This window comes from Aquarana catesbeiana, linkage group LG08 (assembly GCF_042186555.1).
Source record: "Aquarana catesbeiana isolate 2022-GZ linkage group LG08, ASM4218655v1, whole genome shotgun sequence".
Classification (NCBI taxonomy): Eukaryota; Metazoa; Chordata; class Amphibia; order Anura; family Ranidae; genus Aquarana; species Aquarana catesbeiana.
Genome location: NC_133331.1, coordinates 293,698,754 through 293,714,240, shown reverse-complemented (window position 1 = coordinate 293,714,240; position 15,487 = coordinate 293,698,754). Strand labels below are relative to the sequence as shown.

General features: G+C 47.0%; 1 protein-coding gene across 1 annotated transcript; it reads right to left on the bottom strand.

The window, feature by feature from the left end:
- Positions 1–4,268: 4,268 nt before the first annotated feature.
- On the bottom strand, positions 4,269–14,072 carry LOC141104844 (uncharacterized). The gene is made up of 5 exons (XM_073594626.1): positions 13,979–14,072; positions 9,929–10,023; positions 8,810–8,944; positions 8,600–8,723; positions 4,269–6,288 (listed from the first exon to the last, which is right to left on the bottom strand). The coding sequence occupies exons 2-5, from the start codon at positions 10,010–10,012 to the stop codon at positions 5,126–5,128; spliced, it is 1,506 nt and encodes a 501-aa protein (XP_073450727.1). The 5' UTR covers positions 10,013–10,023; positions 13,979–14,072; the 3' UTR covers positions 4,269–5,125.
- Positions 14,073–15,487: the final 1,415 nt, after the last annotated feature.

Sequence of the window (15,487 nt, the reverse complement as noted above, 5' to 3'; positions counted from 1 at the left end):
TTGGAACGGAGTTAGTGTATGGAAGGGTGGTAGTGTTTGGAAGGGAGGTAGTGTTTGGAGGGGAGGTAGTGTTTGGAAGGGAGGTCATGTTTGGAGGGAAGGTAGTGTTTGGAAGGGAGGTATTGTTTGGAGGGGAGGTAGTCGTTGGAAGGTCATGTTTGGAGGGAAGGTAGTGTATGGAAGGGAGGTAGTGTTTGGTGGGGAGGTGGTGTTTGGAGGGGAGGTAGTCCTTGGAAGGGAGGTAGTGTTTGAAAGGGAGGTAGTGTTTGGAAGGGAGGTATTGTTTGGAGGGGAGGTAGTCATTGAAGGGGAGGTAGTCTTTGGAAGGGAGGTCATGTTTGGAGGGAAGGTAGTGTATGGAAGGGAGGTAGTGTTTGGAGGGGAGGTAGTGTTTGGAGGGGAGGTAGTCTTTGAAAGGGAGGTAGTGTATGAAAGGGAGGTAGTGTTTGGAAGGGAGGTATTGTTTGGAGGGGAGGTAGTCGTTGAAGTGGAGGTAGTCTTTGAGAGGTCATGTTTGGAGGGAAGGTAGTATATGGAAGGGAGGTAGTGTTTGGAGGGGAGGTAGTGTTTGGAGGGGAGGTAGTCTTTGAAAGGGAAGTAGTGTATGAAAGGGAGGTAGTGTTTGGAAGGGAGGTATTGTTTGGAGGGGAGGTAGTCGTTGAAGGGGAGGTAGTCTTTGGGAGGTCATGTTTGGAGGGAAGGTAGTGTATGGAAGGGAGGTAGTGTTTGGTGGGGAGGTGGTGTTTGGAGGGGAGGTAGTCTTTGGAGGGGAGGTAGTGTTTGAAAGGGAGGTAGTGTTTGGAAGGGAGGTATTGTTTGGAGGGGAGGTAGTTGTTGAAGGGGAGGTAGTCTTTGGAAGGGAGGTCATGTTTGGAGGGAAGGTAGTATATGGAAGGGAGGTAGATATTGAAGGGGAGGTAGTTTTTGGAAGGGAGGTCATGTTTGGAGGGAAGGTAGTGTATGGAAGGGAGGTAGTGTTTGGAGGGGAGGTAGTGTTTGGAGGGGAGGTAGTCTTTGGAAGGGGAGGTAGTCTTTAAAGGGAGGGTAGTCTTTGGAGGGGAAGTAGTATTTGGAAGGTAGGTAGTCTTTAAAGAGGAGGTAGTCCTTGATTGCGCAAAGCAGAAAAGTATAAACCTGTTATTTTTTTTGTTGAGTTTACAATCACTTTAGTCCAGTGTTTCTGAAGGTACTGCTAAAGATGTATTAAATAATATGCCCCAACAGGCAGCCAGTTACAGTACATTTTCTCCTGCTGGCTCAGCCTTTTTTTTTTCAGTGCCGCAATTCTGGTGTTTTTCTGTAATTTCAGGGGGCGAAAGGGTTAGGCCTCTTGCACATGGAAGTGAAAAACACCTTGTGTTTATGACATAATGCATACTACTGACTAAAGACCAGTAAAGCAGCACTGAGTAAAGTGGGTAAAAAAAGTACACTTTACCTCAATATTGTGTATATGCCGGCATACTCCTGTACAAGAATACAGGTGTATAGCCATAAACAGTCTCAGAGTGTGGATATTTATTTGTCCTTTCCCATCCCCAGCCACCTTCTCCTTGTCTTCCAATAGGACGCTGCTTTACTAGTAATAGACAGTTATCTGCACTAATGGGCAAAGGTGTTCAGGCAGAAGACAAGTGGACATCGAACTGCAAGGACGTCTAGGAAAAAGAGGAGCATCAGAAGAGGATGAGAGATGCATAGAGTGAGTACAATGGGAGATGTGGGCATACTTGTTGTCAGACTTCTCCTAGGAAGAGCCGATCACTGGGTATACGTGTTGTCAGGCTCCTCCTAGGAAAAAACGATCACTGGGTATATGTGTTGTCAGGCTCCTTCTAGGAAAAAACGATCACTGGGTATACATGTTGTCAGGCTCCTCCTAGGAAGAACCGATCACTGGGTATACGTGTTATCAGGCTCCTCCTATGAAGAGCCGATCACTGGGTATACGTGTTGTCAGGCTCCTCCTAGGAAGAGCCGATCACTGGGTATACGTGTTGTCAGGCTCCTCCTAGGAAGAGCGGATCACTGGGTATACGTGTTGTCAGGCTCCTCCTAGGAAGAGCCGATCACTGGGTATACGTGTTGTCAGGCTCCTCCTAGGAAGAGCGGATCACTGGGTATACGTGTTGTCAGGCTCCTCCTAGGAAGAGCTGATCACTGGGTATACGTGTTGTCAGGCTCCTCCTAGGAAGAGCTGATTACTGGGTTTACGTGTTGTCAGGCTCCTCCTAGGAAGAGTCGATCACTGGGTGTACATGTTGTCAGGCTCCTTTCAGGAAGAACCGATCACTGGGTATACATGTTATCAGGCTCTCCTAGGAAGAGCCGATCACTGGGTATACATGTTGTCAGGTTCCTCTCAGGGAGAGCTGATCACTGGGTATATGTGTTGTTAGGCTCCTCCTATGAAGAGCCAATCACTGAGTATACGTGTTGTCGGGCTCCTCCTAGGAAGAGCCAATGACTGAGTATACGTGTTGTTAGGCTCCTCCTAGGAAGAGCCGATCACTGGGTATACGTGTTGTCAGGCCCCTCCTATGAAGAGCCGATCACTGGGTATACGGGTTGTCAGGCTCCTCCTAGGAAGATCCGATCACTGGGTATACGTGTTGTCATGTTCCACCTAGGAAGAGCCGATCACTGGGTATAATTGTTGTCAGGCACCTCCTAGGAAGAACCGATCATTGGGTATACCTGTTGTCAGGCTCCTTCTAGGAAGAGCCGATCACTGGGTATACGTGTTGTCAGGCCCCTCCTATGAAGAGCCGATCACTGGGTATATGTGTTGTCAGGCTCCTCCTAGGAAGAACCGATCACTGGGTATACGTGTTGTCAGGCTCCTTCTAGGAAGAGCCGATCACTGGTTATACGTGTTGTCAGGCCCCTCCTAGGAAGAGCCGATCACTAGGTATATGTGTTGTCATGTTCATCCTAGGAAGAGCGGATCACTGGGTATGTGTGTTGTCAGGCTCCTCCTAAGAAGAACCTATCTCTGGGTATACGTGTTGTCAGTCTCCTCCTAGGAAGATCCGGTCACTGGGTATATGTGTTGTCAGGCTCCTCCTAGGAAGAACCCATCACTGGGTATACGTGTTGTCAGATTGCCTTTAGGAAGAACCGACCATTGGGTATACGTGTTGTCAGGCTCCTCCTAGGAAGAGCCGATCACTGGGTATACGTGTTGTCAGGCTCCTCCTAGGAAGATCCGATCACTGGGTATACATGTTGTCAGGCTCCTCCTAGGAAGATCCGATCACTGGGTATACGTGTTGTCAGGCTCCTCCTTCGGAAGAGCCGATCACTGGGTATGCGTGTTGTCAGGCCCCTCCTAGGAAGAGCCGATCACTGGGTATACATGTTGTCAGGCTCCTCCTAGCAAGAGCCGATCACTGGTTATACGTGTTGTCAGGCCCCTCCTAGGAAGAGCCGATCACTGGTTATACGTGTTGTCATGTTCCTCCTAGGAAGAGCCGATCACTGGGTATACGTGTTGTCAGGCTCCACCTAGGAAGAGTCGATCACTGGGTATACTTGTTGTCAGGCACCTCCTAGGAAGAACCGATCATTAGGTATACGTGTTGTCAGGCTCCTCCTAGGAAGAGCCGATCACTTGGTATACGTGTTGTCAGGCTCCTCCTAGGAAGAGCCGATCACTGGGTATATGTGTTGTCAGGCTCCTCCTAGGAAGAGCCGATCACTGGGTATGTGTGTTGTCAGGCTCCTCCTAAGAAGAACCTATCACTGGGTATAAGTGTTGTCAGGCTCCTCCTAGGAAGATCCGATCACTGGGTATACGTGTTGTCATGTTCCTCCTAGGAAGATCCGATCACTGGGTATACGTGTTGTCATGTTCCTCCTAGGAAGATCCGATCACTGGGTATACGTGTTGTCATGTTCCTCCTAGGAAGAGCCGATCACTGGGTATACGTGTTGTCATGTTCCTCCTAGGAAGAGCCGATCACTGGGTATACGTGTTGGCAGGCTCCACCTAGGAAGAGCCGATCACTGGGTATATTTGTTGTCAGGCACCTCCTAGGAAGAACCGATCATTGGGTATACGTGTTGTCAGGCTCCTCCTAGGAAGAGCCAATCACTGGTTATACGTGTTGTCAGGCTCCTCCTAGGAAGAGCCAATCACTGCGCATACGTGTTGTCAGGTCCCTCCTAGGAAGAGCTGATCACTGGGTATACATGTTGTCAGTTTCTCTTTAGGAAGAACCAGAATACTTGGAGAAGCTTCCCAGGAGACACCCAACACTCAGAAATTATCGTTTTATTAGCTTTATTACCTAAAACTCAATTAAATTAAAAAGTATAAATATCATCCACAGCATAGAAAGTCCTCGGGTCAAAGGTAGAACAATCAGCCTGCCCCTGGGGAGCCACTGCTGGAACAGCAGTCATTTGGGGTCATATTTAGGACAGTCCTCTAGGGTCCCAGTCAACAGTGTATGACCCAATGGGGCAACAGCTAGAACAACAGCCCCTTGGGGTCACATTTAGGAAAGTCCTCCTGGGTTCCCAATAAGAAGAGTCTATCCTTTGGTGTTGAAGCCAGAACAGGCAGACACTTGGGGCCAAATGTAGGACAGTCCCCATGATTCCCAGTCAGAAAAGTCTATCCCTTGGGGTCACAGCCAGAACAGGAAGTCCCTTGGAGCCACATTTAGGACAGTCCTCTAGGGTCCCAGTCAGTACAGCCTGTCCCTTGGGGCCACAGTTAGACCAGGCATTCCCTTGTGGCCATATTTAGAACAGTCCCCATGGTTCCCAGTCAGAAGAATCTGTCCCTCAGTGCTGCAGCTAAAACAGGCATTCCCTTGGGGCCACATTTAGGACAGTCCTCCTGGGTCTCACTCAGAAGAGTCTGTCCCTGGAGGCCACAGCCAGAACAAGCAGTCCCATCGGGCAATGTTTAAGACAGTCCTCCTGGGTCACAGTCAGTAAAGCCTGTCCCTAGGGGGCCACAGAAACTGCAGGCCCTTGGGGACACATTTAGGCCAGTCCCCATGGTTCCCAGTCAGAAGAGTCTGTCCCTTGAGGCCACATTTACTGTAGGACAGTCCGCATCGTTCCCAGTCAGAAGAGTCTATCCCTTGGGGCCTCAATTAGTCCTCCAGGGTCAGGATCTAAATTTCAGCCCCATGTGGATCCTCTGATGGGCTCTCAGCACTGATTTGGTGGTGAAGCTCTTGCTGCAGTCGGGACAGCCGTGCGGTTTCTCCCCAGTGTGCACCTTGTAGTGGGAGATCAGGTTGGACTTCCTGTTGAAGCAGCGGCCACACTCAGCGCAGCTGAAGGGTTTTTCCCCCGAGTGGATCTTCCGGTGTTCGTTCAGCGCGGACCTGACGATGAAGCAGCGGCCGCAGTCGGCACATACGAAGCGCCTGTCGCTGTGCAGCTTGGTCTGGTGGCGCAGCAGCTGGGACTTGGCCGTGTAACTCTCCCCGCACTCAGAGCAGGAGAAGGGCCGCTCCCCTGTGTGATTCCGCCGGTGTATGACCAGGTAGCCGCGGCTGGAGAAGCCTTTACCGCACTCCGCGCACACGAACGGCTTCTTCCGGACGTGCGATCTCTGATGGACAAAAAGATTGGATCTGGTGGACAGTGTCTTCCCGCATTCGAAGCAAGGCCACCGCTTCCGTATGTTGTTGCTGCTGGAGGCCGATTCCATCTTGACATGAGCAGATATGTATTGTCCATGGTGGGTGTAAAGACCACTATTCAGGAAATCGCCTTCATCCCAAGACATGGACTCGTCCTTTATAGAGGAACGCTGGGAACAATCCATAGGGTCCGAATGGTCTGACTCTGGGATGTGTTCCTCTTCATCTGAGAGGGGTTCCTCCTTTATATGGGGGGGTGTATAAGGTCTCCTGTCGGCAGATGCCAGACTATCTATGTCCAAGTCTTTGTACAAGCTGGGTTCCGCCTTAACATGACTAGACGTGACTTGTGTTTGATCTGTAGGTGTCACACTGTCCATACATGGGGGACCTGGTTCTTGATTTGGGGGGAGCTCTGACTTAGCCTGACCAGATGAGGTCTGTTTGTGAACAGTCAGGGGTGGGGTGTCTTCCTGTGGGAGGCGTACTTCTTCACCGGAATCCTCCATAATGATCCGACACGAATACCGTGCACAGTCTCGGGAAGTATCATTTTCTGTGTCTGTGAAGATCCCTTCTTCACTGGAAGTAGAGTCCTCGTAATTGTGAACATCTGGGGGATCCTCGTCTTCCCTCCATGTCAATTCCTCCTCCATGTTTTCACCCAGAAAGGATGCGTCTATTGGTAGAAACAAAATGATATATGATTGGGATTGGGAGGTCATCACCATATGAATAGAACCCTTTCATGACCCCCTCAGCCTTTTTTTTATATTCAGCATGGCCAAGTTGGTGGACACCCAACCATCACACTTCCACAACCTTCAACATCATCCCAACCTACAACCACGGCCATTTTATGGAGTAAAAAAATAAGAAGAACAAGGTGCCAACAGGAAACACTCAACATAAAACCATGACATTGTTATTATTACACCATATCCACTTCAAGACTGCAATATGTATATATAAGTTGCGGCTTTGAAGTGGTTTACTGGGGTCATGGATGAAGCCATCAGCCATAACTCCGGTATCGTTCTTTCAGCCATCAGTTGGTTTTCTCATGAAAGTGTCCCCTCCCACCGCTTGCTGGTGTTTCTTGGGCTTACCATTCTAAACCAGCAAGCCCGAGGAACAATCCAATGGTGCAGCCGGCTGGTCCCAGAGGCGATCAAAGAGTAGATTGTCTTTGATCGCCTCTATGGCCTTGGAGGACCAGAGTGACGTCATGAGGTGGAGGGTGGAAGAAAAACAATTTCTTTGTTCCCCTCTTCAGGAAGTGAGGGGAGCCGGAGGGTAGAACATTACAATTCAAAGTACAAAATCATAAAACACACAAGTTTAATTGATAATCACATAAATCAAAAATACGCTCACCAAGCCGGAACAGTCCGGCACCAAACAAGGGACAACAACACTGTCTCGGCTTGGTGAGCTTATTTTGGATTTACGTGATTATCAATTCAAATTGTGTGTTTTAGGATCTTGTACTTTGAATGGGTATGTTCTACCCTTCCAGCTCCCCTCACTTCCTGAAGAAGCGAGGTGAAACGCGTTGAGACATAGAGAGACCGCCCAGCTATGGAAGACACCCAATCCACCATATTGTTTCCAGATGTGACCTTTGTGTTATATGTTTGGTGTCTGTAATTCTATGTGAGGGTCTGAGGGAGGTCTTTTTTGTATATATGGCTTTTTCTTTTATCTAAGTGATTTTCTATATGCTGAAATAATAAAAATGTAATGATTTTATATTGCGTGTTTCCTGCTGGCCCCTCAGAAGTCCACCTTGTTCTTCTTACTTTTTGACTATGTAAATAGAATGTTGGTGCCTTTGGCAATCCCTTGGTCATTTCCTTTTAAACTTTAGTTGTCCCCCCCCCCCAAGTATGGCCAATAATATGGGGCTGTCCCCTCACCCCAAGGCCATCAAGAAGTTGCCCCCTTTTGTGTCTAGAACATCCTTCACTCTTCTAGAAGGACTTTCCACAAGAATTTGGAGGGTGTCTGTGGGAATTTGTCCCATTTGTGAGGTCAGGCACTGATGTTGGATGAGAAGACCTGACTCACATTGGACACCAAAAGAAAATACCTGGATCGGTATCTGCATTCCTATTAATTCCAAAGGTGTTCAATAGGGTTGAGGTCAGGGCTCTGTGCAGGACACTCGAGTTTCTCCACCCATCACACCTATATGTTGGACATCCATTCCTAAATCATTAATATGGAGTTTCCCCCTTTGTGGCTATCACATCCTCCACTCTGTGAGGTCAAGTAATAATGTTTGATGAGAAGACTGGGCCTCACGTTGGGCACCAAAAAAAAAATAAAGCCTGGCCTTCAGCCAACGTTCAAGTTCATCCCAATGGTGATCAGTAGTGATGAGGTCAGGGATCTGTACAGGACACTCGAGTTCCTCCACACCAAACTGGTCACACCATGTCTTTATGGAGATGGCTTTGTACACAGAAAAGGGCCTTCACCAAACTGTTACCACAAGGTTGGAAGAGCACAATTGTCTCCCATGTCTTTGTATGACGGAGTATTACCAGGGCTCTTCACTGGAGACACCTGAACTCCATCATTGGAGGGGAATTCATCTACTTTGGGCCATATAGAGTATTTAGGGTGACCACAGACTGGCAGATGTCTCAGGAAATAAAGTTTGGAAACATCTAACCGTCACCATCCCCACAGAAACCCAGGTTATAACTCAACACAAAACGGAGAAAAAGAAACATCTGGAAGTTTCCTTTTTTTGCCAATTGTGCAGCAAGTTAGACGAATGTAAATCTATAAAGGTCCCCACAGCCCAATTGGGAGAAGCTTAAGAGGGATGTGATTGACTGATTATCCACAGTCATAACAGTTATTTTTCATACCTTCAATCCCAAAGGATCGGTTCATTTAAACCTATCTGGTTGGAGAATTCAACATTTGGCCATCACTAGGGCTGAGATGTACATGGAAGATCATGTCCAATCTCTTACCCGAATCCGGGAGGGTGTGGTGGTCCTCCATTATGACGTCCTTGTAGAGATCCTTGTGTCCTTCTAAATACTCCCACTCCTCCATGGAGAAATAGACAGTGACATCCTGACACCTTATAGGAACCTGACACACACAATGATACAGTCACCATCCAGACACATCCCTTGTCTGTTACTGGATAATGTCCCAGAATTCCCGGCACCGCTCACCTCTCCTGTCAGCAGCTCCATCATCTTCTTGATCAGTTCCAGGATCTTTTGGTCACCTTCCCCCTTAGGTTTCAGAAACTGAGGTGGAGGCACCATGATGGTGAGATGATCACCGGACTTCACAGGAGGAAAACTCTGTATTAAAATAGTAACAATGATTTTTAATGTGACCCTCCGGTCAGGTCTGTGTTTTATTAATAGAGATAACAGTGATGTCATGTGACCTCCCAGAATCCTCCTCACCTCTCCGGTCAGGTCTGTGTTTTATTAATAGAGATAACAGTGATGTCATGTGACCTCCCAGAATCCTCCTCACCTCTCCGGTCAGGTCTGTGTTTTATTAATAGAGATAAGAGTGATGTCATGTGGCCTCCCAGAATCCTCCTCACCTCTCCGGTCAGGTCTGTGTTTTATTAATAGAGATAAGAGTGATGTCATGTGACCTCCCAGAATCCTCCTCACCTCTCCGGTCAGGTCTGTGTTTTATTAATAGAGATAAGAGTGATGTCATGTGACCTCCCAGAATCCTCCTCACCTCTCCGGTCAGGTCTGTGTTTTATTAATAGAGATAAGAGTGATGTCATGTGACCTCCCAGAATCCTCCTCACCTCTCCGGTCAGGTCTGTGTTTTATTAATAGAGATAAGAGTGATGTCATGTGACCTCCCAGAATCCTCCTCACCTCTCCGGTCAGGTCTGTGTTTTATTAATAGAGATAAGAGTGATGTCATGTGACCTCCCAGAATCCTCCTCACCTCTCCGGTCAGGTCTGTGTTTTATTAATAGAGATAAGAGTGATGTCATGTGACCTCCCAGAATCCTCCTCACCTCTTCGGTCAGGTCTGTGTATTATTAATAGAGATAAGAGTGATGTCATGTGACCTCCCAGAATCCTCCTCACCTCTCCGGTCAGGTCTGTGTTTTATTAATAGAGATAAGAGTGATGTCATGTGACCTCCCAGAATCCTCCTCACCTCTCCGGTCAGGTCTATGTTTTATTAATAGAGATAAGAGTGATGTCATGTGACCTCCCAGAATCCTCCTCACCTCTTCGGTCAGGTCTGTGTATTATTAATAGAGATAAGAGTGATGTCATGTGACCTCCCAGAATCCTCCTCACCTCTCCGGTCAGCAGGTAGATAATCTCCAGGGTGAGGTTGAGTATCCTGTAGGTGATGTCATTCTGGTCCTTCTCCATGTCCATCCGGCACTGATCTAGGAAGATATTATATATATATATATTACACAATGCTGATGGGTAAAATGATGATTGCCAGTCTGATGTATCATCGGTGTCGGTATGGTGAAAACTGATTGGCTGACCAGTGGCGGTATGGTGAATAATGATTGTCTCGGGGGGCATCAAAACTCCTGCAATGGTTATCCAGAGTGTGAATGTTTAGTATAGTGAAATGAAGAGAGTCCACTATAGACTCTTCTCCTCTTTTCTCCACAATGTTTAGTATAGGTGTCCCGGCACATAGAAGAAGGCATCTACAATCAGTTCTACAGACTACAGGTGATCAAGTATTCCCCTGTCCAGCCTTGTGCTTCCCAGTCTGACTACTCCTCTCTCCATTCTATAATATGCTCTCCACCCTTCCATCCTACAATACTATCTCCTCTGCTAGTCATGACCCCACAAGGTGACATAACCTCCAGATCACTGACACGTGCACTCTCATAAATCAGACTCCCATCTAACCTCCCACACTCTTCTGCTTCTCTTGACTTCTGGGGATGTCTCCCCTGATCCTGGCCCTACATCTAACTTCTAACTTTCACCCCCACACCCTGCTGCTGTCCTCTTTGAGCAGCCACAATCTATTCTAAGTTCTCTTCTTCTTTTTCCCAGAGCCAGCTTCCCCTTCTCATGCACTCTCTGAAACACCTGCCCTGTCTATAACAATCTCGCCTCTCTCCAGAGCATTTCTATCACTAACTCCTTTATTCTACTTGCTGTTACTGAAACTTGGCTTCAGGAATCTGACTCTGCCTCTCCTGCTGCCCTTTCTCATGGTGGTCTCCTCTGTCCTCAGTGGAGGGAAGGGAGGTGGAGTCCTTCTATCACCACTGAGCATCTCTCGGGTATTCACTCACCTCCCTCTCTGTCACTTTCCTTGGTTGAAGCTCACTGTATTTGTCTATTTTCTCCAGTTTCTTTAAGAATTGCCGTGATCAGTTGACCCCCTTTACCCGTATCAACCTTCCATACAGACTTCTCTACCTGGCTACCCTACTTTCTCTCTTCTGAAATCCCCACAATCACTCCCGGTGACTTCAACATCCCTGTTAATACGAACACTCCTGCTACGTCTAAACTTCTCAGACTATCTTCCTCCTTTGACCTGTAGCAATGGACACACAATAGACACACAATGGACACACAATGGACACACAATGGATACACAATGGACACACAATGGACACACAATGGACGCACAATGGACACACATTGGATATACAATGGATACATGCCTCTGCTCACACTGATGGCAACACCCTTGACCTTGTATTCTCTCACCACTGAACTTTTTGGATACACATTGGATACACAATGGACACACAATGGATACACAATGGATACGCATTGGATCCTGCTACTTCTAAACTTCTCAGACTATCTTCCTCCTTTGACCTCTAGCAATGGACACACATTGGATACACAATGGACACACAGTGGATACACAATGGACACACAATAGATACACAAAAGACACACAATGGACACACATTGGACACACAATGGACACACAATGGATACACATTGGATACATAATGGATACACAATGGATACATGCCCCTGCTCACACTGATGGCAACACCCTTGACCTTGTATTCTCTCACCACTCAACTTTGTACAACCTCTCCAACATTCCTTTCCCTCTCTCTGATCACCACCTTATTAGTTTCACTCTCTCCCTCTCCTCCTCCACCTCCTCTCCCTCCAACCACCTAACAATTACCTGTAGAAACCTTTGCCACCTCAAACCCTTTTCTTTTCTACTTTTCTACTGAACACCTCTATGATAAAATCTCACCTCGCAAATACTGCGCTAACCCTCCGGCTCCATCCTACACTTTCTAACTCACATCTTCAATCTCTCTTCTGGCATCTTTCCCAATGCTCTAAAACATGCACTAGTCACCCCCATACTTAAAAAGCCCTCACAGGACCCTACCAATCTTAACAACCTAAGCCCCATCTCCTTGCTCCCCTTTTCCTTCAAACTCTTTGAAAGTCTGATCTAAAAATGACTGAGCGACCATCTCACCGAGAACAGCCTTCTTCATCTCCTTCAGTCTGGATTTCGCCCTCAAAACTCTATAGAAACTGCTCTCCTAAAACTCACAAACTATCTGCTAATGGCTAAAACCAAAAGACACTATTCTGTCCTCCTACTCCTGGACCTTTCTTCTTCTTTTGATAGAGTAAAACACCCCCTTCTCTTCAGAAACTCCACTCCTTTGGCCTGCAAGACTCTGCCCTTTCCTGGTTCTCCTCCTACCTATTACAGTAGTCCTTTAGTGTCGCCTAAAACTCTGACTCCTCTTACTGTAGAGGTCCTCCAAGGCTCTGACCTTAGACATACAACTCTATCCCCTCCTCTTCTTGGTTCCATGGGGGTCCTCCAAGGCTCTGACCTCAGTCTACAACTCTATCCCCTTTTCTTCTTCTTTCCATAGGCGTCCTCTAAGGCTCTGACCTCAGACCTACAACTCTATCTCCTCCTCTTCTTTCAATAGGGGTCCTCCAAGGCTCTGACCTCAGACCTACAACTCTATATTCTCCTCTTCTTTCCATAGGGTTTCTCCAAAGCTCTGACCTCAGACCCATAACCTCATCTACTCCTCTTCTCTCCATAGGGCTCCTCCAAGGCTCTGACCTCAGACCTACAACTCTATCCCCTCCTCTTCTTTCCATAGGGGTCCTCCAAGGCTCTGACCTCAGACCTACAACTCTATCCCCTCCTCTTCTTTCCATAGGGGTCCTCCAAGGCTCTGACCTCAGACCTACATCTCTATACCCTCCTCTTCTTCTTTCCATAGGGGTCCTCCAAGGCTCTGACCTCAGACCTACAACTCTGTCCCTTTCCTCTTCTTTCCATAGGGCTCCTCCAAAGCTCTGACCTCAGACCTACAACTCTATCTCCTCCTCTTCTCTTCATAGGGCTCCTCCAAAGCTCTGACCTCAGACCTACAACTCTATCTCCTCCTCTTCTCTTCATAGGGCTCCTCCAAGGCTCTGACCTCAGACCTACCACTCTATCCCCTCCTCTTCTTCTTTCCATAAGGCTCCTCCAAAGCTCTGACCTCAGACCTACAACTCTATCTCCTCCTCTTCTCTTCATAGGGCTCCTCCAAGGCTCTGACCTCAGACCTACCACTCTATCCCCTCCTCTTCTTCTTTCCATAGGGATCCTCTAAGTCTCTGACCTCAGATAACTTCTACTCTATATCTACACCTCCTCCCTGGGTCTGTTCCCACCATCCTATCCACTCCTCATTTCCTCCTCCCATGCTCACCTCCAGGAATTTTATAGAACTTCTCCTTTCCTCTGGAAAGCCGCACCCCAATCTGTCTATCTCCTACTTTGTCCCTTTCTTTAGGTGATCCCCGGAGCTCATCTCTATAGTAAAGTCTATCCCACCTCCGGCCAACAACTGAACTTCAACATTCTCTATCAGCTCATCCCCCACTGTTATTAGCTTATGTATCACTTGTCCCTCTCGTATAGATTGTAAGCTCTTGGGACCAGGTCCCTCCTAACCCTCTTGTATTGGGTTGTATCATACCTCTATATTGTAAAGCGTTGTCTCTATGAAAACCCTCTATTATAATAATTAGCACCGTATCTCTATTATTATTATTTATATCTGCAGCCTCGGGGTGAAGCCAGATTTCCTGTAGAACAATGGGGGTCTGGCTGATCTTTTCCTTCCTCCTGTACATTATAATCCTCATATTATATAAATATTTTCTTATGATAAAGCCTGTGGCCCCCCACCTGCACAGCAGCCAATCAGGTGCTGGCTCTCCACTTCAGCTGCTCTCTGATTGGCTAGCCACCTGCTATGGAAACAACTGGGCCCCTGAATGTGTTATTGGGGGCCCCCCATGAGGTCCTGTATTGGAGACCCCCCTTCAGATCCCCTCAGCAACACTGACCTGCAGCCCACAGCCACTGACAGTGGGGGTCACTCTACTTCCGGGTCATGGCAGGCTCAGCTCATTTGCGTTCCACGGAGCTTCCGCCTTGTGCGGTTCACTTGCGCTCCAAGGGCTTCGCTCACACTTCCGCTTCGTGCGCTCCACAGCGCTTCCGCCTTGTGCGTTTCACGCCTCTTTCCGGAAGCGCTGTGGAGCGCACGAAGCGGAAGCGTGAGCGAAGCCCTTGGAGCGCAAGTGAACCGCACAAGACGGAAGCTCCGTGGAACGCAAATGAGCTGAGTCGGCCATGAGCCGGAAGTAGAGTGACCCCCACTGTCAGTGGCTGTGAGCTGCAGGTCAGTGTTGCTGAGGGGATCTGAAGGGGGGTCTCCAATAACACATTCAGGGGCCCACAGCGCCACCTGGTGGCTCCCCGCACGGCGACACCCATACAGAGACGGCCTGACAGTGATACAAAGAGGGCACCACGTGACACAACAATTATTATGATCAAAATAACGTTATTATTATTACATATTTGTATATTATTATTTATACAAATGTATTTTATGTTTTATTTTTTATAATAGTTATTTATTAAATATTTATTATTGTTTTTTTTCATTGTACACATAAGATCAATAAATACATATAAAATAACCTATATATAAAATTGTATTTTTTATGTTCTACATATTTTATATTTATCAATATGCATACTGTAAAAATGTATTTCTATATTTATATTATTTATATGTATTTTTATATAATTTGTTAATATATATATATATATAAAATTAAAAAAAGTATTATTAATTTTTAATCCATTGTGCTCATAATTTAATTTATATATATATATACATATATATATATATATATATATATATATATATATATATATATATATATAAAGTTGTATTCTTTATATATTGTACATATATTATATTTAAATAATTTTTGGCCCCTTTCACACGATCGGACCTGTCAGTTTTGACGGCGGACCTGAACGGGCGCTCCATGTTAGCCTATGGAGCGTCGGATGTCAGCGGAGACATGTCCGCTGACATCCGACCCCGTCCGATCCGCTAAAAGCAGACGGATGGCTCTATGTCCAGGTCTGTCGCTGGCGGATTGGGTGAGATCTGACGAAAATGGACAGGCTGTCCGTTTTCGTCCGATCCCTCCATAGGCGGCAGCGGCGCCTAACAAGCCCCTCCCCCGCTCAGTGAGCAGAGAGGGACCTGTCATCCGCCGGCTCAGCGGAGATCAACGGACTGATCTCCCGCTGAGCCGGCGGACCGAGGCGGGCTCCGTAGAAACGGAGTCCGCCTCGTGTGAAAGGGGGCTAAAAGTGTATTTTTATATTTATATTATTATATTATTATTTATTTAAATATTGTTTTATGTTGTAATATAGATTTATAATACAATGTATTTAAATTATTATCATTTAAAAAAATGATTATAAATGACATTAACAATGGTGCTGTGTGGTGTAAGGACTGGGAGGGGGGCTGGGAGTAGAGG

Bases quoted from the DNA above. Each gene is read 5' to 3' on its own strand.
- LOC141104844 (XM_073594626.1), bottom strand. From the start codon at position 10,012: ATGGACATGGAGAAGGACCAGAATGACATCACCTACAGGATACTCAAC. The intron at 8,724-8,809 runs GTGAGCGGTGCC...TGTGTGTGTCAG, and splicing joins TGGAGCTGCTGACAGGAGAG to GTTCCTATAAGGTGTCAGGA. The intron at 6,289-8,599 runs GTAAGAGATTGG...TTCTACCAATAG, and splicing joins CCACACCCTCCCGGATTCGG to ACGCATCCTTTCTGGGTGAA.